The sequence below is a fragment of the Parasteatoda tepidariorum genome, chromosome 10, assembly GCF_043381705.1.
Source record: "Parasteatoda tepidariorum isolate YZ-2023 chromosome 10, CAS_Ptep_4.0, whole genome shotgun sequence".
NCBI classification, from domain to species: domain Eukaryota; kingdom Metazoa; phylum Arthropoda; class Arachnida; order Araneae; family Theridiidae; genus Parasteatoda; species Parasteatoda tepidariorum.
Genome location: NC_092213.1, coordinates 50,271,999 through 50,288,723, shown reverse-complemented (window position 1 = coordinate 50,288,723; position 16,725 = coordinate 50,271,999). Strand labels below are relative to the sequence as shown.

Genomic DNA, 16,725 nt, shown 5'->3' with positions numbered 1-16,725 from the left:
AATTTTTTAGCCTATTTAATAAATTTTAGATCAAGGAACTCATGAAGGGACTTGTAGCTTTCATTTTTTTCATCTCGTTTTATTTCGTAAATAATAATAATAACAATTTGAAAGCCAAGTTTAAATCTATAAAATATTTCATTTCCTCGGTTTATTTTTACGCTACTTAAAATTATCTAATAACTTAAAAAAACCATTGTCTAAGTCCATACGCTCTGCAACATTCTTTCGACGAGCTATTGTTTTTTTTACAAACATCCAATAAGTAATTAGCTATTTTTTTTCCAACCAGTAATCTCTTTACAAACTCATAAATAGCTATGGGAGCGGTAAGAATCCACCTGCAACATGGAAAACTAGCCTCCTATTTAAGTGCTAATGAAGGATGAAGGGAGGGGAGGAAAAAAATTCCATGCCGATTTAACCGGTAGATTACAAATTAACACAATTACTGCTGCAAACTTTGAAATGGTTTATTGTCTTTAAACAATAGAGTCCGATCTCCCTTGGAAAAAGAAATCGGAGAAAAGTAACTTCAATTTTTTTTTTATTCATTCTTTATACTTGTTATTTCTTTCAAAAGCTATATAACGATCTATTTGACCAACACCCGGGATACTCAGAGCGTGAAGAAAGGTAGAAAGGAAAAAAAAAAGAAACGAAAAATCTTTTGGAGTGTGTCGAGAATTGCCTCAAAATGAGATCAAAAAACCGCGCGCCGTGTTTTCGACCCTCCCTGCCATCTTTTCCTCCAGGGAATCGTTTTAACGGAGAGGCAGGGCATCGTCAAAACTTCTTCCGACACGGAATGCCCAATATTCGGGTCACTGTCAAGGCGAAGGTGAGATTTTCTATTCGTCGGAACTCAACAGACGATTTCTCGCATCTTAGAACGTCTGGAGAGAGGAATAGCTCTCCAACCTGTCATTGGTTGTATTTATATTAAGGTGGTGGAAAAAGTTTGGGAATTGTTTTTTTCTTTTCAACATTGAACTTAAATCACTTAGGGAGTAGTGAGTTATTGTGACTGACAGTATGGATTGGATTTCATCGGTGAGTTTTTTTTTCTTAAATTTCTTTTTAGAAGAAAAATAGTTTAAATAAATATTTCTATTATATATATTCTATTTCACTGTATATGCTATATAATTTTTACTGTACAATGTTTTTCGTAAATGTTTTAAATTGTAAAAATTTAACATTACTTTCAAACTGACGCTTGCATAAATAAATTAGATAAAATAAAGAAGAAAAAAAAGTAAATTATTCCATATTATAATTTAATAATTCTTCATTATTTTATTTATAATTCTTAGTTAATTAATAATTAATAGTTTTTGTGTTAAATAAATTTTTACAATAAAGAAAATTTGATTAAAAAAAGAAGTTTTTAATGGAAAATTTATTATTATTCATATTACATTATAATTTAATAATTCTTCCCTATTTTACCTAAAATTTTTAGTTAATTAATATTTAATAGTTTTTGTATTAAAAAATTTTTTGCACAAAGAAAATTTTATTAAAAAAAATAAATTTTTAATGGAAAATTTATTCTTCTTCTTCACTGTTTTATAAATAATTTTTAGTTATTAATTTTTAATATTTTAGTATTAAATTAATTTTCACCAGTAGAAACTTTTATTAAATATGCAGTTTTTCAACGGAGAATAGCCCCCGGACACAGAAATATTTTGGGCCCTTATAAAAAGTCATACTGTTTAAAATCGTACTTAAAAACTTCACACACATAAAATAATGCATTTTTGAGGTAAGATAAACACATTTTGATTGCTCCAAAAAACTCAATGCACATAAAAACTTCATTATAATTTAGAATACTAAATTTCGGTTGCCTTTTTAAGTTTTTCAGGTGATAAACTAGTCAAATTATTGTTGTTTCTATGATAATCAAACACTAATTTTAGAAAGAAAAACAAAAAGCACACTTTATACAATAGAATATATTTATTTTAAAAAAAAAGATTTAAAGCAATTTTGGTTATTCTTAGTGTTTTTTAAATACAATTTATGAAAAACAATATTCTCAAGGGTCCCGGGCACTGCCCGGGATTGCCCATTTGCAAAAACGGTACTGGGTATGGGTAACATACATACATCTTTTCAAAAATGCAGCTATATTAATGTGGTGCTAAATTGAACCATATTATCGCGCTTCTTTAATTTATTTATGCAATGTTCGTGCTTCTTTAGTTTATTCAACTTGGATGGAAACAAAATGGCTCAATTCAATGATTTATTAACGTTGCAGAAAAACTGTGTGCGGTTCAAGTTTACCGTTGTCTGTAATATTGGTAATTTAACATTTTAATGAAAAGGGAGCATTTCAAAAAGACGACGTCTGTTTGCAGATGCTTAAACGAATGAGAAATGTGATAAAAATATACTCAATTACGAAACTTCAAAGTGAAAAGAGTGGACACGCATCAGTTGTAGTTCTGTCTTAAAATTTCATCTATAAATGTCGTTGGTACATTATGTATGTCAAATGTCAAAGCTTTTCAAGTAAGAAATCGAAACAAGTTCGATTTACATAAGAAAATAAATAAATAATTAAAAAAGTGAAAAAAATAAAATAAATTAATTCATTAAATAAATAAAATAAATAAATAAAATAAATAAAATAAATAAAATAAATAAATAAATAAAAAAAAATAAATAAATAAAATAAATAAATAAAACAAATAAGTAAATAAATAAAAAAATATAAATAAAAAAATAAACAAATAAATAAAAATAAATAAATAAATAAAAATAGTATTTTTTTTAAAGTTGAAAATAACTTCCTTTTCAATCAATAACAAATATTCTCCGCAATCTAAAACAGTGATTGAATCTAAAAATATCATCGAGCCATTATAATCGAATCGTGTTGTGCGAAATGAAAATAAATTCTAATTCTGTAAAAATATATGCTTTTATAAGTCATTAAAAATATTTTCTTTAATGAGTCAGTAAGAATTAAATATATTTTTGGGCCTGAAAATCTCTCTTCCATACCAATAAAACCAACTCATCCGAACTAATTCTTAAAAAAATTAGAAATTTTATTCATTTTATTCCTACTACGGTACATTAGTTTCTGAATCAAAAGGAAGGGTTATTGTGTTTTAAAAATGCGTCTAACATAAATCCTTTTCTTTATGGTATATCTGGTAAACTACTCATCTTCAAGTTGATCTTTATCGGAAATGCTGAAATATACAATACTTCTTTTCTTTTCCTGCTTTCCTTCTAACCTAAATATATATAAAAAAGGATGCCATTGTCTCAGTGTATTATTCGATTGTGGATTGTCATTTCCGTTAACTGTTTGGGATATAAGTTTTAACTTAAAGTTAAAAGGATCAGTGTTTTAATTTATAAATCAAAAATGTTTATTCAACGTTGTTTCAGGTTACAGTTGAAGTACTTTTTTCATTATTCTGTCTTCCTTATGTAATCGTGCATTTAGCAGAAAATAAATTGCTTGTAGCTAAAAAAATATTCCCGCTAGAAATTTTCCTATAATTGACAACAGACTATCTCTCTCTTTTCATCGACTTACCCTCATTTATAGGATTTTTAGTAATATACTCTGGCTGGCTTGCTTAAACGGTTATTTTCTCGACTTTGATATCACAGAGTAAAGTTTTGAAAGAGGCTGCAAAAATCTTTGAAGCTTATTTTTTCAACGTTGATATCATAGAGTAAAGTTTTAAACTGCAAAAATCTTTAAGCCTTATTTTTTCGATTTTGATATCACAGAGTAAAGTTTTAAAAGAGGCTGCAAAAATCTTTAAGCCTTATTTTTTCGACGTTGATATCATAGAGTAAAGTTTTAAAAAAGGCTGCAAAAGTCTTCAAAGCTTATTTTTTCGACTTTGATATCACAGAGTAAAGTTTTAAAAGAGGCTGCAAAAATCTTTAAGCCTTATTTTTTCGACGTTGATATCATAGCGTAAAGTTTTAAAAAAGGCTGCAAAAGTCTTCAAAGCTTATTTTTTCGACTCTGATATCACAGAGTAAAGTTTTAAAAAAGACTGCAAAAGTTTTTATTTATTTTTCCGACTTTGATATCACAGAGTAAAGTTTTAAAAGAGTCTAGCACTTTAAAAGAGTCTAGCAAAAGTTTCTAGCACTTATTTTTTCGAGTTATATAACTCACAGTAGAGTTTTAAAGGAGTATATAAAATTCTATGACACATGTTCATTTCAGTTTAATATCACACAGTAAAGTTTTAAAAGAGGTTATAAAAATCTCTAACTTTTGGTTATTTGAATTTGGTTTTACAGAGAGAAGTTTTAAAAGAGGATATAAAAGTCTCTAACGGTTGTTTATTCTAGTTTGGCATCACTCCGTAAAGTTCTAAAAGAGGCCATAAAAATCACTAACTCTTGGTTATTCGAGTTAGATTTAAAGAGAAAAGTTTTCAAGGAGGATACAAAAATTTCCGACGCTTATTTTTTCGAGTTAAATATCATTGAGTAAAATTTTAAAAGAGGATATGAAAATCACTAACTCCTAGTTATTCGAATTTGATTTTACAGAGTGAAATTTTAAAAGAGGATATAAAAATCCATACGCTTGTTTATTCCAGTGTGACTTCAATGAGTTAAGTTTTAAAAAGGAACATAAAAATTATTAACTCTTGGCTTAACAGTTTGATTTTACAGAGAGAAAAGTTTTTAAAAGGAAATGCAAAAATCTCTAATGCTTTTTTTTTCCGAGTTTGATATTACAGAGTAAAGTTTTAAAAGGAGATATTAAAATGACTAGCGCCTGGTAGTTCGAGTTTTATATGATACACTATATTAACTGTGGTGTACTATCTCTTCGAGTTTGATGTTCACTGTTTCAAATGTCTAAAAAAATGGTTAAATAGCAATTTATTGAATTCTCATTTTACCATATTCAAACAAAACAGTCAAGTAACCATAAATAAGATGGTATTCAAGCTCTTAAGAAAAACCGTTTATTAATTGCTTTCACCTCATGCGGTTAAATAACCAGAATTTTATCGCATCATATAGACCTTAATTCTGGTGGCTAAGATATAGACTCACCTAATGGAGCCACTTAGTTCCTTGTAGATATATTATAGCTGAGAGATTTAATCTGTCAATCTCAAGACCGACAGCATGGGGGTTCGAGCCCCAACAATGACACAATTTTCCCTTCTACACATGAAGAGTTTCCAAGCGTCCTGCACAATTTCAGACCCTTGTCTAATAGAATACGACATTCTTTTTCGCTCATAAATCACAGCTATATAAAGCTACTAAATTGTCTCCAATGTCCAGTTAGATTTATTTTTTATTGTTTTAAAACCGTGCTTATTGTAAATGGTTAAAAAAAAACTTTCGAATTTTCGTTTTTTTAGCTACAGTACACTATTAGAAATTCTTCGGAAAAAAGGGTTAAATAACAGTTTATTGAATGGTTATTGTACCATGTTTAATCAAAACAGTGAAATAACCATAAATTAAATGGTAATCAAACTGATAAGTTTGAGAAATACTGTTTATTAGCTACTTTCACCTAATACGGTTAAGCAACCAGAATTTCATCGCACCAACTCGAACCACCTAATGGAGCTACTTAGTTCTTTGCTACTGCCTACATATCATAGCCGAGCGGACCTTTCTGTCAATCGCATGACCGGCAGAACTGGAGTTCGAGTCCTAGTGTTGACACCACACAATACTTCCTCCATTCCTTTCAACTCGTGAAGAATTTTCAGTGTCCGGCATTCTCCAATGCCCATTACCTTACGGAAAACCAAGCTCCTACGTCTAGTTAAATAATAATAATAATTTTTTTTTACGTTTTTGAGAAATACTAGTTGTAAATGGTTAAAAAAACGTATAGTTTCGTATTCATGGTTTTATAACCATATTTTTTGAAATGGTTATAAAACCATAAAGGAAAAAAGCGTTCTATTCCGTAAACATTAGAGTTAATCGGATAGACAGACAGCTGCCAGTTATTTTACCATAATTTTTGAATGAAAATTTTAACAGTGTAGTTGCTAACGGTTTCAAAACCGTAAAAATAAAAAACGTTCTTTACCGTAAACTTTACGGTTAATTGGATGGATAAACTGCTGTCAGTTACTTTACCATAAGTTTAGAATGAAAATTCTAACAGTGTTGAACAAGCCAAAAAATTGTATAAAGGAGAACTATATTTCTAGTTAATAAAACATTTATATAGAATTTAAAAGGTGTTAAATATAAGCTTTTAGGGTGAGAAGGATCACACCAAATTGACGAGCATTCACACCATAAAAGAATTATTTTCGCTTCCAAAAACACAAAATTTGGCGCAGTTTGGATATCACCAGCAGTATTTTTATATCGAGTAAGAGTTGGCATGAGTTAGTTACTTTCTTTCACGCAATTATCTATCTATTGAAACGAGAGTTCGTAGATGAAATATGTATGCACGTTATTAGTTGTGTAAAAAAGATAATTTTATTTTAATTTTTAAAAATCGGGAAACCATATTAAATAATTTTACAACATTTAACTTCTATCCGCTTTGGTATTGTTAAGCCTGGTTCAAATTCATATTAACATTTTTGTTGTGGTATAAGTTAATAGCAAACTAATTTTGCTTTAAGAAATATTGTATACTAAATTCATGATTATTGCTTTGCATTGTATCGTAAACACAACTTATTTTACCTAATTTTACTGAATAGAAAACACGATTGGCGACTACTTTATGAAAAGTAGTGTCAAAGAACAGTATTGGTATTTCACTACACCAAGAAATATCCTTAGTTCATAGTGCAGTGCAACACTTAGTGGAACGCTACTTTGGTGTAAAGTAGTCGCCACGATTTTTGGTGTTAAAATGCACGAATATTTTTAACTTTCAAAAGAGAATATAATTAACTATAATTAATACAGTTAATTTTTTTTCTTAGCAAAACGTCTATGTTAGGATTCAAAATTGAGAAGACAGAGGATATTAGTTTTATAATTTTATGCGTTTCTATCTTCTTAACTGGAAACAAATTAATTGATCTCAAATTTGATTCTTCCATTTAATTTCAGAACTGACATCAATTGAAATTTTATCGCATTACCCCTTTCTAACTTTTTATTGATTTTCTACAACACAACTTGGATAGATTTTCCGAAATTCCTGCCTGGGGGATAGTTAGTGAATTTTTTTTAACTAATATGGCGACGCTGCACTTCCTATAACTATCATTGTAATTATGTTTTCATTGGCTATAAAAAATACTTTCTTTCATTATTTTGAGGAACTATTGCTTAGGTTGATTACTTTATAACTACAGTGTTAAAGAACTTTTTTTTCAATTTTGTATTTATTATGCTTCTTGAAAAACATGAGAAAGTCCTCTGTAAAAAGAGAATTAATTCCTTTGTAAAAAAAATTAATAGAGTGGAAAATTTGAAAAGGGAAATGAAATGGAATGGAAGTTTGAAAAAGAAATTAAAAATACTTTTTATGTTATTTTTGATTCAAACAAAACTAACATAAATATCTTTTAATTTTTCCTTCTTATTCACCGCGTAAGAAATTTAAAAAGAAAATCTCCGATTATTGTAAGACGGTGCTGTTTTATATAAACATTATACAAATATATACCACAGTATTGTGAACATAAATCGGTCATTAACATTTAATTTTTCCTTAAGAAAAACAATAGGACTGTTTAATGAACATTATTGTAAAAGAGTTCAGGTTTATGAAACCAAAAGGAATGTTGTAAAAAATAACTGAATTGAAAAATGTCAGTAATACTGATATTGGCTTTGTATTAAAATGTAAACAAATAAAAAAAAAACTATGAATAAAGCGTAGAACACAAAAAGAAAGCAATTATGCGTAAAAAACTGTTTAATATTTAAAATACGTTAACATGCTTTATCATTGTACTGCATTATATTTAAACGTTGTGTTTTTAACAGCTATTAAATGCTTTTTTATGATTTATACTGTAAAAAACAAAACGGGCCTTCATTTCATTTTTTTTTTAGTTTTAAATGAAATATGAAAAAAATATCTGCATTAGTTTCATATATAAAGAAGGTAAGAATAAGTGCATGAATGAAATATATAGGAAAAGTTATTAAATCTGAATAAATAGGATGGATTTTTATTTACAAGTAATATATATTCGAGAAAAAAAAATATTAAAATAAAAGTATAACTAATAGCAATATTTTTAACATTACTTAGAAAAATGACTTTAAGAGATTTTAATTGTGTTTATTTCATTATTTCTTAATCATTAGTGCTAAAAAAAGATTAACTTCTTAACGTACAAATCGTAATTTTTCTTAAAATCATTATTATCATATGAGTATAATTCATTCTTAAAAAAATGCTCAAGGTAAATTTATTTTTTCAATTTTTTTCTAGTATTTATCTACTTATGCGAACTTAGTAAAACGTGTCTTAGAAAGTTTAAGACAAAACAAAGCTCCCAACAAGGTTTTATCAAAGCTAAATAGAAATATCATTTTATTACAAGCTTCAATATCGGGAAACAGACAAGCAAAGTATACAGTCACGGTATGATTCATATTAGATCATTACTTTTGTGGGATTAAAACAGGTTTAATGAGTCTGTTATTCTGTGATATAATTTTCCATGTAAATAATAATTCGTAGGCTGCAGGTCAAATATTTGATGCTACCTACAAAGCATTCAAAACATTTAGAGCTACCGTCGGTCAACCAATTAAAGCTCTTTTTCAGACCAACTAGCCATGTTTTGGCCCCAAAGCATTTCGTTAACACTTAATTGCTGATGGGGAAGTGGTGGTCTGAAAATACGCCGGTATGTAGCGTTAATTTTTTCCATGTTCCCTGATTCTGTCAAAGATACGTGGATTTTTCATTAGTTAGGAAAGATAGTTCTTGGCGTTGTACGTTGAAAGGTCAGCGCGCTGATTAATGTCTTGAAATATTTTAAAGATCGCGTGAAAACAATACATCTCTATCTCTTTCTTTTATTAAACAATAATTACGCTCTAAAATATTCATTCTGATTTATGAGTATTCATCAAATATTCATAAAATTTTATTTGCTGAGGATTTTTGTTTCATTTTAAACTTTCCTTTATTCTGGCTTGTTCAGTCATTGATGTTAGATAATTTACATCATGTCACCGACATCAATGACACATCATGTCACCGCAATGACACATCATGACATACTAATTTAAAATTTCAAAGGATTTCAATTTAGAAAATATGGTCCCAGTAGCTTAGTCAGGTAGTTTAAATTACCCTTTTTGCTTATTGGCTGAATCTTAAAAACTTTTAAGCTAAAGCTTCCTAACTCTTTCTGGACTAGATTATATAACTAAGATGGTTAGAGCATCCAACTACAAACGCAGAGAACCTTAGTTTGAATTCTGCCGGCGAACATCTTTCTCAAGCATTCTCCCACAAGCATTTTGCTCAGAAATGAGTGTATGCTGATTCAATTTTGAATGCATCGATTTTTTAAATTCGAAAAATAATAATTTGTCTTGGAGATATTTTGAAACATTATGATCAATTACGAGAAATCCCTCTTTACAGTGGAGAAGAAAATCGTATATATCAAAACCGGGAAATTCTCATAATGGTTATTCTTCAGTGAACTGTGGAATTACTAAGGTGGTAGCAAGAGATTTCTGAAAATTTTGAAAATTACAAAAATGTCTTTCTATGTATACAAATACTTCCATTCATGTCCTTCTGTGAAAGTGTTATTACATTTTAATGGTCTGAAAATATTTCAAGTTTACTTCCTACAAGGTATAATCATAAAAACTAATATTATAATTAATTAATTTTAATAATGAATAACAATAATTTTAATAATTAATTACAATGATAAATATTACAATTGATTACAATTAGTTTTTATTGGGTAATCAGAAGTTTCATGCACCAATTTATATCTTTGCAATGATTTCTAAAATCAAAACGCTGTATAGTGTCGATAGGTTCGTTCTTAAACAATTAAGGAATATAACTTATACAGAAAAAAAAATTAATTACGAAAATTCAACTTTTTTTTATTAATAAATGGTTGTTAATAGAAGCATATTTTTTTTAATGTTTTTCATTACGAAGGAAAATTACAAGTTCACAATTTTTTTAAAAAAGCACAATCTTTATATATATATATATCTACAACTACATAAGGATTTTGGGAAAGGCGATTTTTTTAATGTTTTTATAATTAAGTAACTGGAAAAAAAATATTTAAAAATTTTTTGTTGGTGTTTCGTACATATTTCTGAATTTAAAATAAGCGGCAGTTTAAATGCTTACATGAACTTCTACATATTATTCTTTCAATTAAATCTGAATAACCAAAAATAAAACCATTTTGCAGTTTTCCTTCTGAAAGGTAGGTCAGAATTTTCGAACAAAAAATTATTATTCTCATAGATACGTGGTTCAGAATAGTTAGAGAATTATAAACGAAACACGTACGAAATACCAGAATTATAAACGAAGCACGTTATTATTATTATTTACATATTTATCTGTCATCTAATTGAAAATAACCACAAACCACCAGGAACGTGGTTAAGAAAAAAAAAGAAAACGAAAGTGGCGACTCAAATAAACAACCGGTCACTTTAACTTATCGCTTCCCCCCCCCCCTTTAAATCGTTGAATGATAAAAGTACACCAGTAAAGAAAAGATACTCTAGATAACAGAATTTTGATTAAGATGTCCAATAATGTATCCATTCAAAATTTGATCCTTCAGAATCCATCAACTTGTGGTGGGATTCATTAGGAAGGATGATTCCTTAACAATCCACTATTTCAAAGTTGAAATGTATACATTAAATGCCTTTTGCCTCCCCAAATAGTTTTTTTAAAAAAAATTCTTTAAAGTCAGTATGTTTAAATAAATTTTGTCACACATTTATTGTTGAATTAACTCTTTATAACTGTAGATTATATCTGATATGAATTTAAAAAAAAAAAATTATCCAAGCAAAAAAAAAAAGTTAGCAAAAAGTGGACATTAAATAAAAAGGACCTAACGATATCAGTCACCGACTCATTAGGCTCAAAGAATAAGTGGCAACTAAGTTATCAGAGTCTACGGGCCACTGGCTACTAACTGAAAATTTAAAATTTCAGGTCTAGTCCAATCAATAGCAATAATTAGTACTACACCAGTAAATTAACATAATAAAGTAAAAGATGTTTCTGATAACAATTATATAATTATTTACGTAAAATCCCATCACCAAACATAAAACAGGACACTTGAAACATTTATTACCAATCTATGTCCCTATTAATCTAACCTACTATACTCTTCATCAAATGCAACAATAAAAAAAAGTAAGTGAGCATAAAACTAAGATCACAAAACGCGCATTATTAACGCTTTTCCTTTCCAAGAAAGGCTTCGTGAAGAAAAAACTCATAACCATAACTGGCTGTCTTCCCGCCTATTTCCATTACCTGCAACTCAGTTACTTAATGGATGAGAAAGGAAGCGGTGTAATATCTTGTCACCGATAGACAGCTAGTAAAATTAATGTACCATTCACTGAAATTGATACCCTTCAGGGACTCCATGACCTTGCAGTCCGTGCTTCTATCTAAACAGATAAGTCCATTGAAAAAATATTTGTCTATATGTTAATGAGGGAGTTTCATTATTATTTGATGCGACAGTAATTATACCTCCGTTCAGCGAAGAATCGTTAAGGATTTAAAATTACTTCGCCTTTTTTTTATATACGAAATTTCAATCATTCACTGAACTATATTTAGATAAAGAATCATAAAATGATCTCTTTCATAGCCATTTTAGGTTGTATTTGGAATGGTCTTCTTCGCCGTTGTTCTGTTGTAAATTTTTGAAAGAATATTGCTTTTTTTAAGTTTTTATTTCTCAGAAACTATCCATCTGTTTCAATTCGAATTTTAGATTTAGTCATTGAAAATTTTATTATTTATGAAGATATTAAAATTATTATAACTTATCCCTCAAATTTTTATTGTTATTGCATTTTCAATGTTCATTTATTCTTCTTATAATAAATAATTATTGAAAATTATTTTTCCGTTTAAAATTATTTATGGCCAAGAGATTTTTACACGCAGGTTTTACATTATATTTCCAAATAAATGCTTAAAAACGCTTAAAGTGAAGATAAGTAAAGTAGGAATAAGGTGAAGATAAGGAAGTAAAATTTCATGAATCGTTCCTCTGCTTCTATCATATTTTCAAGGTTGTGGTTCCTTCAATCAGAGCCAATGTGAGGGCAGGGCATTGAAAATTATCATTATAAAAACTTTATTATTTTTTCAAAAAAAAAAAAAGAAATTTTTCATTCATTTAAAATTTCACAACATTTTTTCCTCCTTTATCGTACTGTTGAAAACAGGGAAAAAATATACAAGATAGCTTCATCCATCTAAATCATATTAATTAAGTAAATATTTTAAAACTATTATCAAGATTTAGAGAATATATAGATTTAGAAAATAAGAAGTTTTTAGATGATCGTATAGATTGAACGCAGTAATTAGTTTTCGTGTATCTCAACTCCAAAAATGGCGACAACTATTTTACACTAAAGTAATATTGAAAAAAGCTATACATAACTTTTGGATCTAAGGGTTTCACTACACCAAAAAATGTTCTTTTACACTACTTGGTGTAAAGTAGCCACCTCCATTTTTATTATTCAGTGATACTAAAATTTATAATCAGAGTATGATATGATACACTTAGGAATCAGTAAAGCTAATTTTACGATGCAATATAAAGCTGGAATCATAAATTTAAAATGCATTACACGCTATTTCTTCAAATAAAATTTGTTAATCAAGCAGCACAGAGAGAATAATATGAATTNAGTCCGTGCTTCTATCTAAACAGATAAGTCCATTGAAAAAATATTTGTCTATATGTTAATGAGGGAGTTTCATTATTATTTGATGCGACAGTAATTATACCTCCGTTCAGCGAAGAATCGTTAAGGATTTAAAATTACTTCGTCTTTTTATTATAAACGAAATTTCAGTCATTCACTGAACTATATTTAGATAAAGAATCATAAAATGATCCCTTTCATAGCCATTTTAGGTTATATTTGGAATGGTCTTCTTCGCGGCTGTTCTGTTGTAAATTTTTGAAAGAATACTGCTTTTTTAAGTTTTTATTTCTCAGAAACTATCCATCTGTTTCAATTCGAATTTTAGATTTAGTCACTTGAAATTGTATTATTTATGAAGATATTAAAATTATTATAACTTATCACTCAAATTTTTATTATTATTGCATTTTCAATGTTCATTTATTCTTTTTATAATAAATAATTAATGCAAATTATTTTTCTGTTTAAAATTATTTATGGGCAAGAGATTTTTATACATAGATTTTATATTTTATTTCCAAATAAATGCTCAAAGTGAAGATAAGTAAAGTAGGAATAAGGTGAAGATAAGGTGAGAAAGTAGGTGAAGATAAGGAAGTAAAATTTCATGAATCGTTCCTCTGCTTCTATCATATTTTCAAGGTTGTGGTTCCTTCAATCAGAACCAATGTGAGGAGAGGGCATTGAAAATTATCATTACAAAAACTTTATTATTTTTTCAAAAAAAAAGAAATTTTTCATTCATTTAAAATTTCAAAACATTTTTTCTCTTTTATCGTATTGTTGAAGACAGGGAAAAAAATTTGCAAGATAGCCTCATCTATCTAAATCATATTAATTAAGTAAATATTTTAAAACTATTGTCAAGATTTAGAGAATATATAGATTTAGAAAATAAGAAATTTTTAGATGATCGTATAATTTGAACACAGTAAATAGTTTTTGTGTATCTCAACGCCAAAAATGGTGACAACTATTTTACACTAAAGTGATATTGAAAAAAGCTATACATAACTTTTGGATTTAAGGGTTTCATTACACCAAAAAATGCTCTCGTACACTACTTGGTGTAAAGTAGCCACCTTCATTTTTGTTATTCAGTAAAGCTAAAATTTATAATCAGTGTAAGATATGATACACTTAGAAATCAGTAAAGCTAATTTTACGATGCAATATAAAGCTGGAATCATAAATTAAAAATGCATTACACGCTATTTCTTAAAATAAAATCTGTTTGTTAATCAAGCAGAGCAGAGAGAATAATATGAATTCGAACAAGGCTTAACAAAACTGATGCGGATGGAAATTAAATGTTATAAAAATATTTAATACAATTGGTAGATTTGTGCAAATCTTCTTATGAGAAAAATCATTTTTATTATGCAACCAAAGATATACATGCATTTAAAAACAATTTACTTCTGTTTCTGCGGAATGTTCAAAATTCCTCCGTTTCGTACTTAAATTGTAAACAATCTTCTGACGATTTCCAATCTGGACATCTAACGCCAACGTTGGCGAAATAAATTCCTGAAGATCAAATTCATTTGATCTAAAGTATAAACTTCCAGAATTGTGAGAATTTAGATTTAACCACACCCTTTAAAGAGAGTATGACAGCACGATTCGGTAATAACTTGATATAACACACAATTTTTAGAGTTTTTGAATAACGAATTCGGATTGGTATTACACCACGGTTATTTCAGTGAACCTTTTAAACGTCCTACTTTATGAGGACCACTACTGCGGTGTAGATAAAATGTAAATTTAAACCATAGTATAAAAATTAATAGGGAAAATTATATAAAAAAAAGTTAAGTTATTCGTTTTTAAGAATGCAATTTGAAAATAATAATGGTAATAATAAAACTCATATTTATTTCTACAATGTAGGCGAAATTCTAGAGGCCGTAAATGAGGAATTTTCCTAGTCCTCTTAACGTAAAGTAACGTAACTTTTTTCTAAGCAAATGGTCCCCCTTCTTTTTAATGATCCTCGCAAAATCTTTTGCCTAGGGTCAAGAGCCCTGCAGAGTCTATCGATTCTTCTACCTTTCATATTTAGAGAATCACAAAACCGAATCCGTTGAAGAAGAAAATCAGTTAATTCAAAGAAAGTGCTTTTTTATGCCTTCGTGATTTAAAATATCTGCAGTAATCAATTAGCTTGTTTAAAGCGAGTCTTCTGAACCATCAGGTCTACATCGTATACGTGAAATTTCGATCATTAGATCAAAAGCTATTCGGCATTTTTTTTCTCCCCTATGTAGAATTTTCCCATACTTCCTGCTCGTTTCAAAATTATTCAGAAAGATGGTAACGGAAATAAGTAGAAAACTAAGTTTTTTTCGGTTGTTTTGTAAGGTTCAGTGACCTTTTTTCGAATGGCACACACTTACCAATTGTTTTTAAATCTGAACACGTATTAATTGTATAATGGGTCGCATTTAGTGCTGACACGTATGAAATGTTCTTTTTAAGATTTATTATAATAAAAATAATTCCAGCGAACTTTGTTATCTTTAAATTATATTTACAGGTCACTTGTTTTCAAAATAAATGTATTTTCTTTTGCACTTTTTGAGAAAAGAAGAAAAAAAACCTCACGTTGGAATAATGATTTGTTCTTGAAAGTTTTTAGAATAAACTGTGAAGTTTGAAAATTTAAAGTATTATAATTATAAAAAAGTTATGTGCGTAAAAATTATAAAAGTGTGAAAATACAATTACAAAGTTTTACCAGCGAACTTTTTTATCTTCAAATGATATTTACAGGTCACTTGTTTTCAAAATAAGTATTATTTTCATTTGTACTTTTTGAGAGAAAAAAAAAGGAAAACAAAACCTTACGTTAGAATAATGAGTTTATTTTTGAAAGTTTTAAGAATAAACTGCAAAGTTTAAAAACTAAAAAATTAAAATATTATAATTATAAAAAAGTTAAGTGCGTAAAAATTATAAAAGTTTGAAAATACAATTACAGAATTTTACCAACGAACGAAATAATTCCAGCGAAGTTTGTTATCTTTAAATTTTATTTACATGTCACTAGTTTTCAAAATAAATATATTTTCATTGTTACTTTTTGAGAGAAAAAAAACCTTACGTTAGAATAATGAATTTGTTTTTGAAAGTTTTTAGAATAAATTATGAAGTTTGTAAAATTAAAATATTATAAATATAAAAATGTTATGTGCGTAAAAATTATAAAAAAGTGGGAAATACAATTACAACATTTTACATAGCTTAATGAATTTTCTACTTCTTACTGTACTGTATAAAATTTTGATTAGGACATTACAATAATCAATTAAGAAAATTTAAGTGCAGTGGTTTTGTATTCTTAATTTTGAATTGTAATATTGGGCTAAATGCTAAGTTTATTGAACAAACTACCAAGTTAAATAATGAAAACTTTAAGGATATGGTCGTTCCTTTTCCAAAATTGTCTCTAATTTAAATATATGAAACGAAGTCTAGTTAAATAGTTTTTTAATAATAAAAAAAGCGAGAGAAAGGGAGAAAAACAGGGGAAAAGGTAATTTAAGAAATCTTCTAAATAATAAATTCAAATTCAAACTACAGAGAAAAGTATTGTTACAAAACTTCAATTTGAATTAGACTCTAGAATTACTACTTTCGTTTAAACTAATTTATTTAAATCTGTATTTTCATATCAATAGCTTTGTGATGTTGTTAATGTTTATACATCTTGTGTTGCTACCGTATATTTTATCCTACCTGTTTGATTTCAAATATGTCTTATGACAAAAAAAAAAAAAAAAAAAAAAAAAAAAAAAAACAAAAAAAAAAAAAAAA

At 27.9% G+C, this 16,725-nt stretch overlaps 1 protein-coding gene across 1 annotated transcript in view; it reads left to right on the top strand.

Moving 5' to 3' along the window:
• The first annotated feature begins 794 nt into the window (after window positions 1-794).
• LOC107447172 (nuclear pore complex protein DDB_G0274915) overlaps window positions 795-16,725 on the top strand; it is a 54,277-nt gene continuing 38,346 nt past the window's right edge. Inside the window, exon 1 of the mRNA XM_016062027.3 lies at window positions 795-1,053. Within this exon, the coding sequence (XP_015917513.2) occupies window positions 1,036-1,053 (18 nt within the window). The 5' untranslated portion in view covers window positions 795-1,035. The remainder of the gene's footprint in view (window positions 1,054-16,725) is intronic.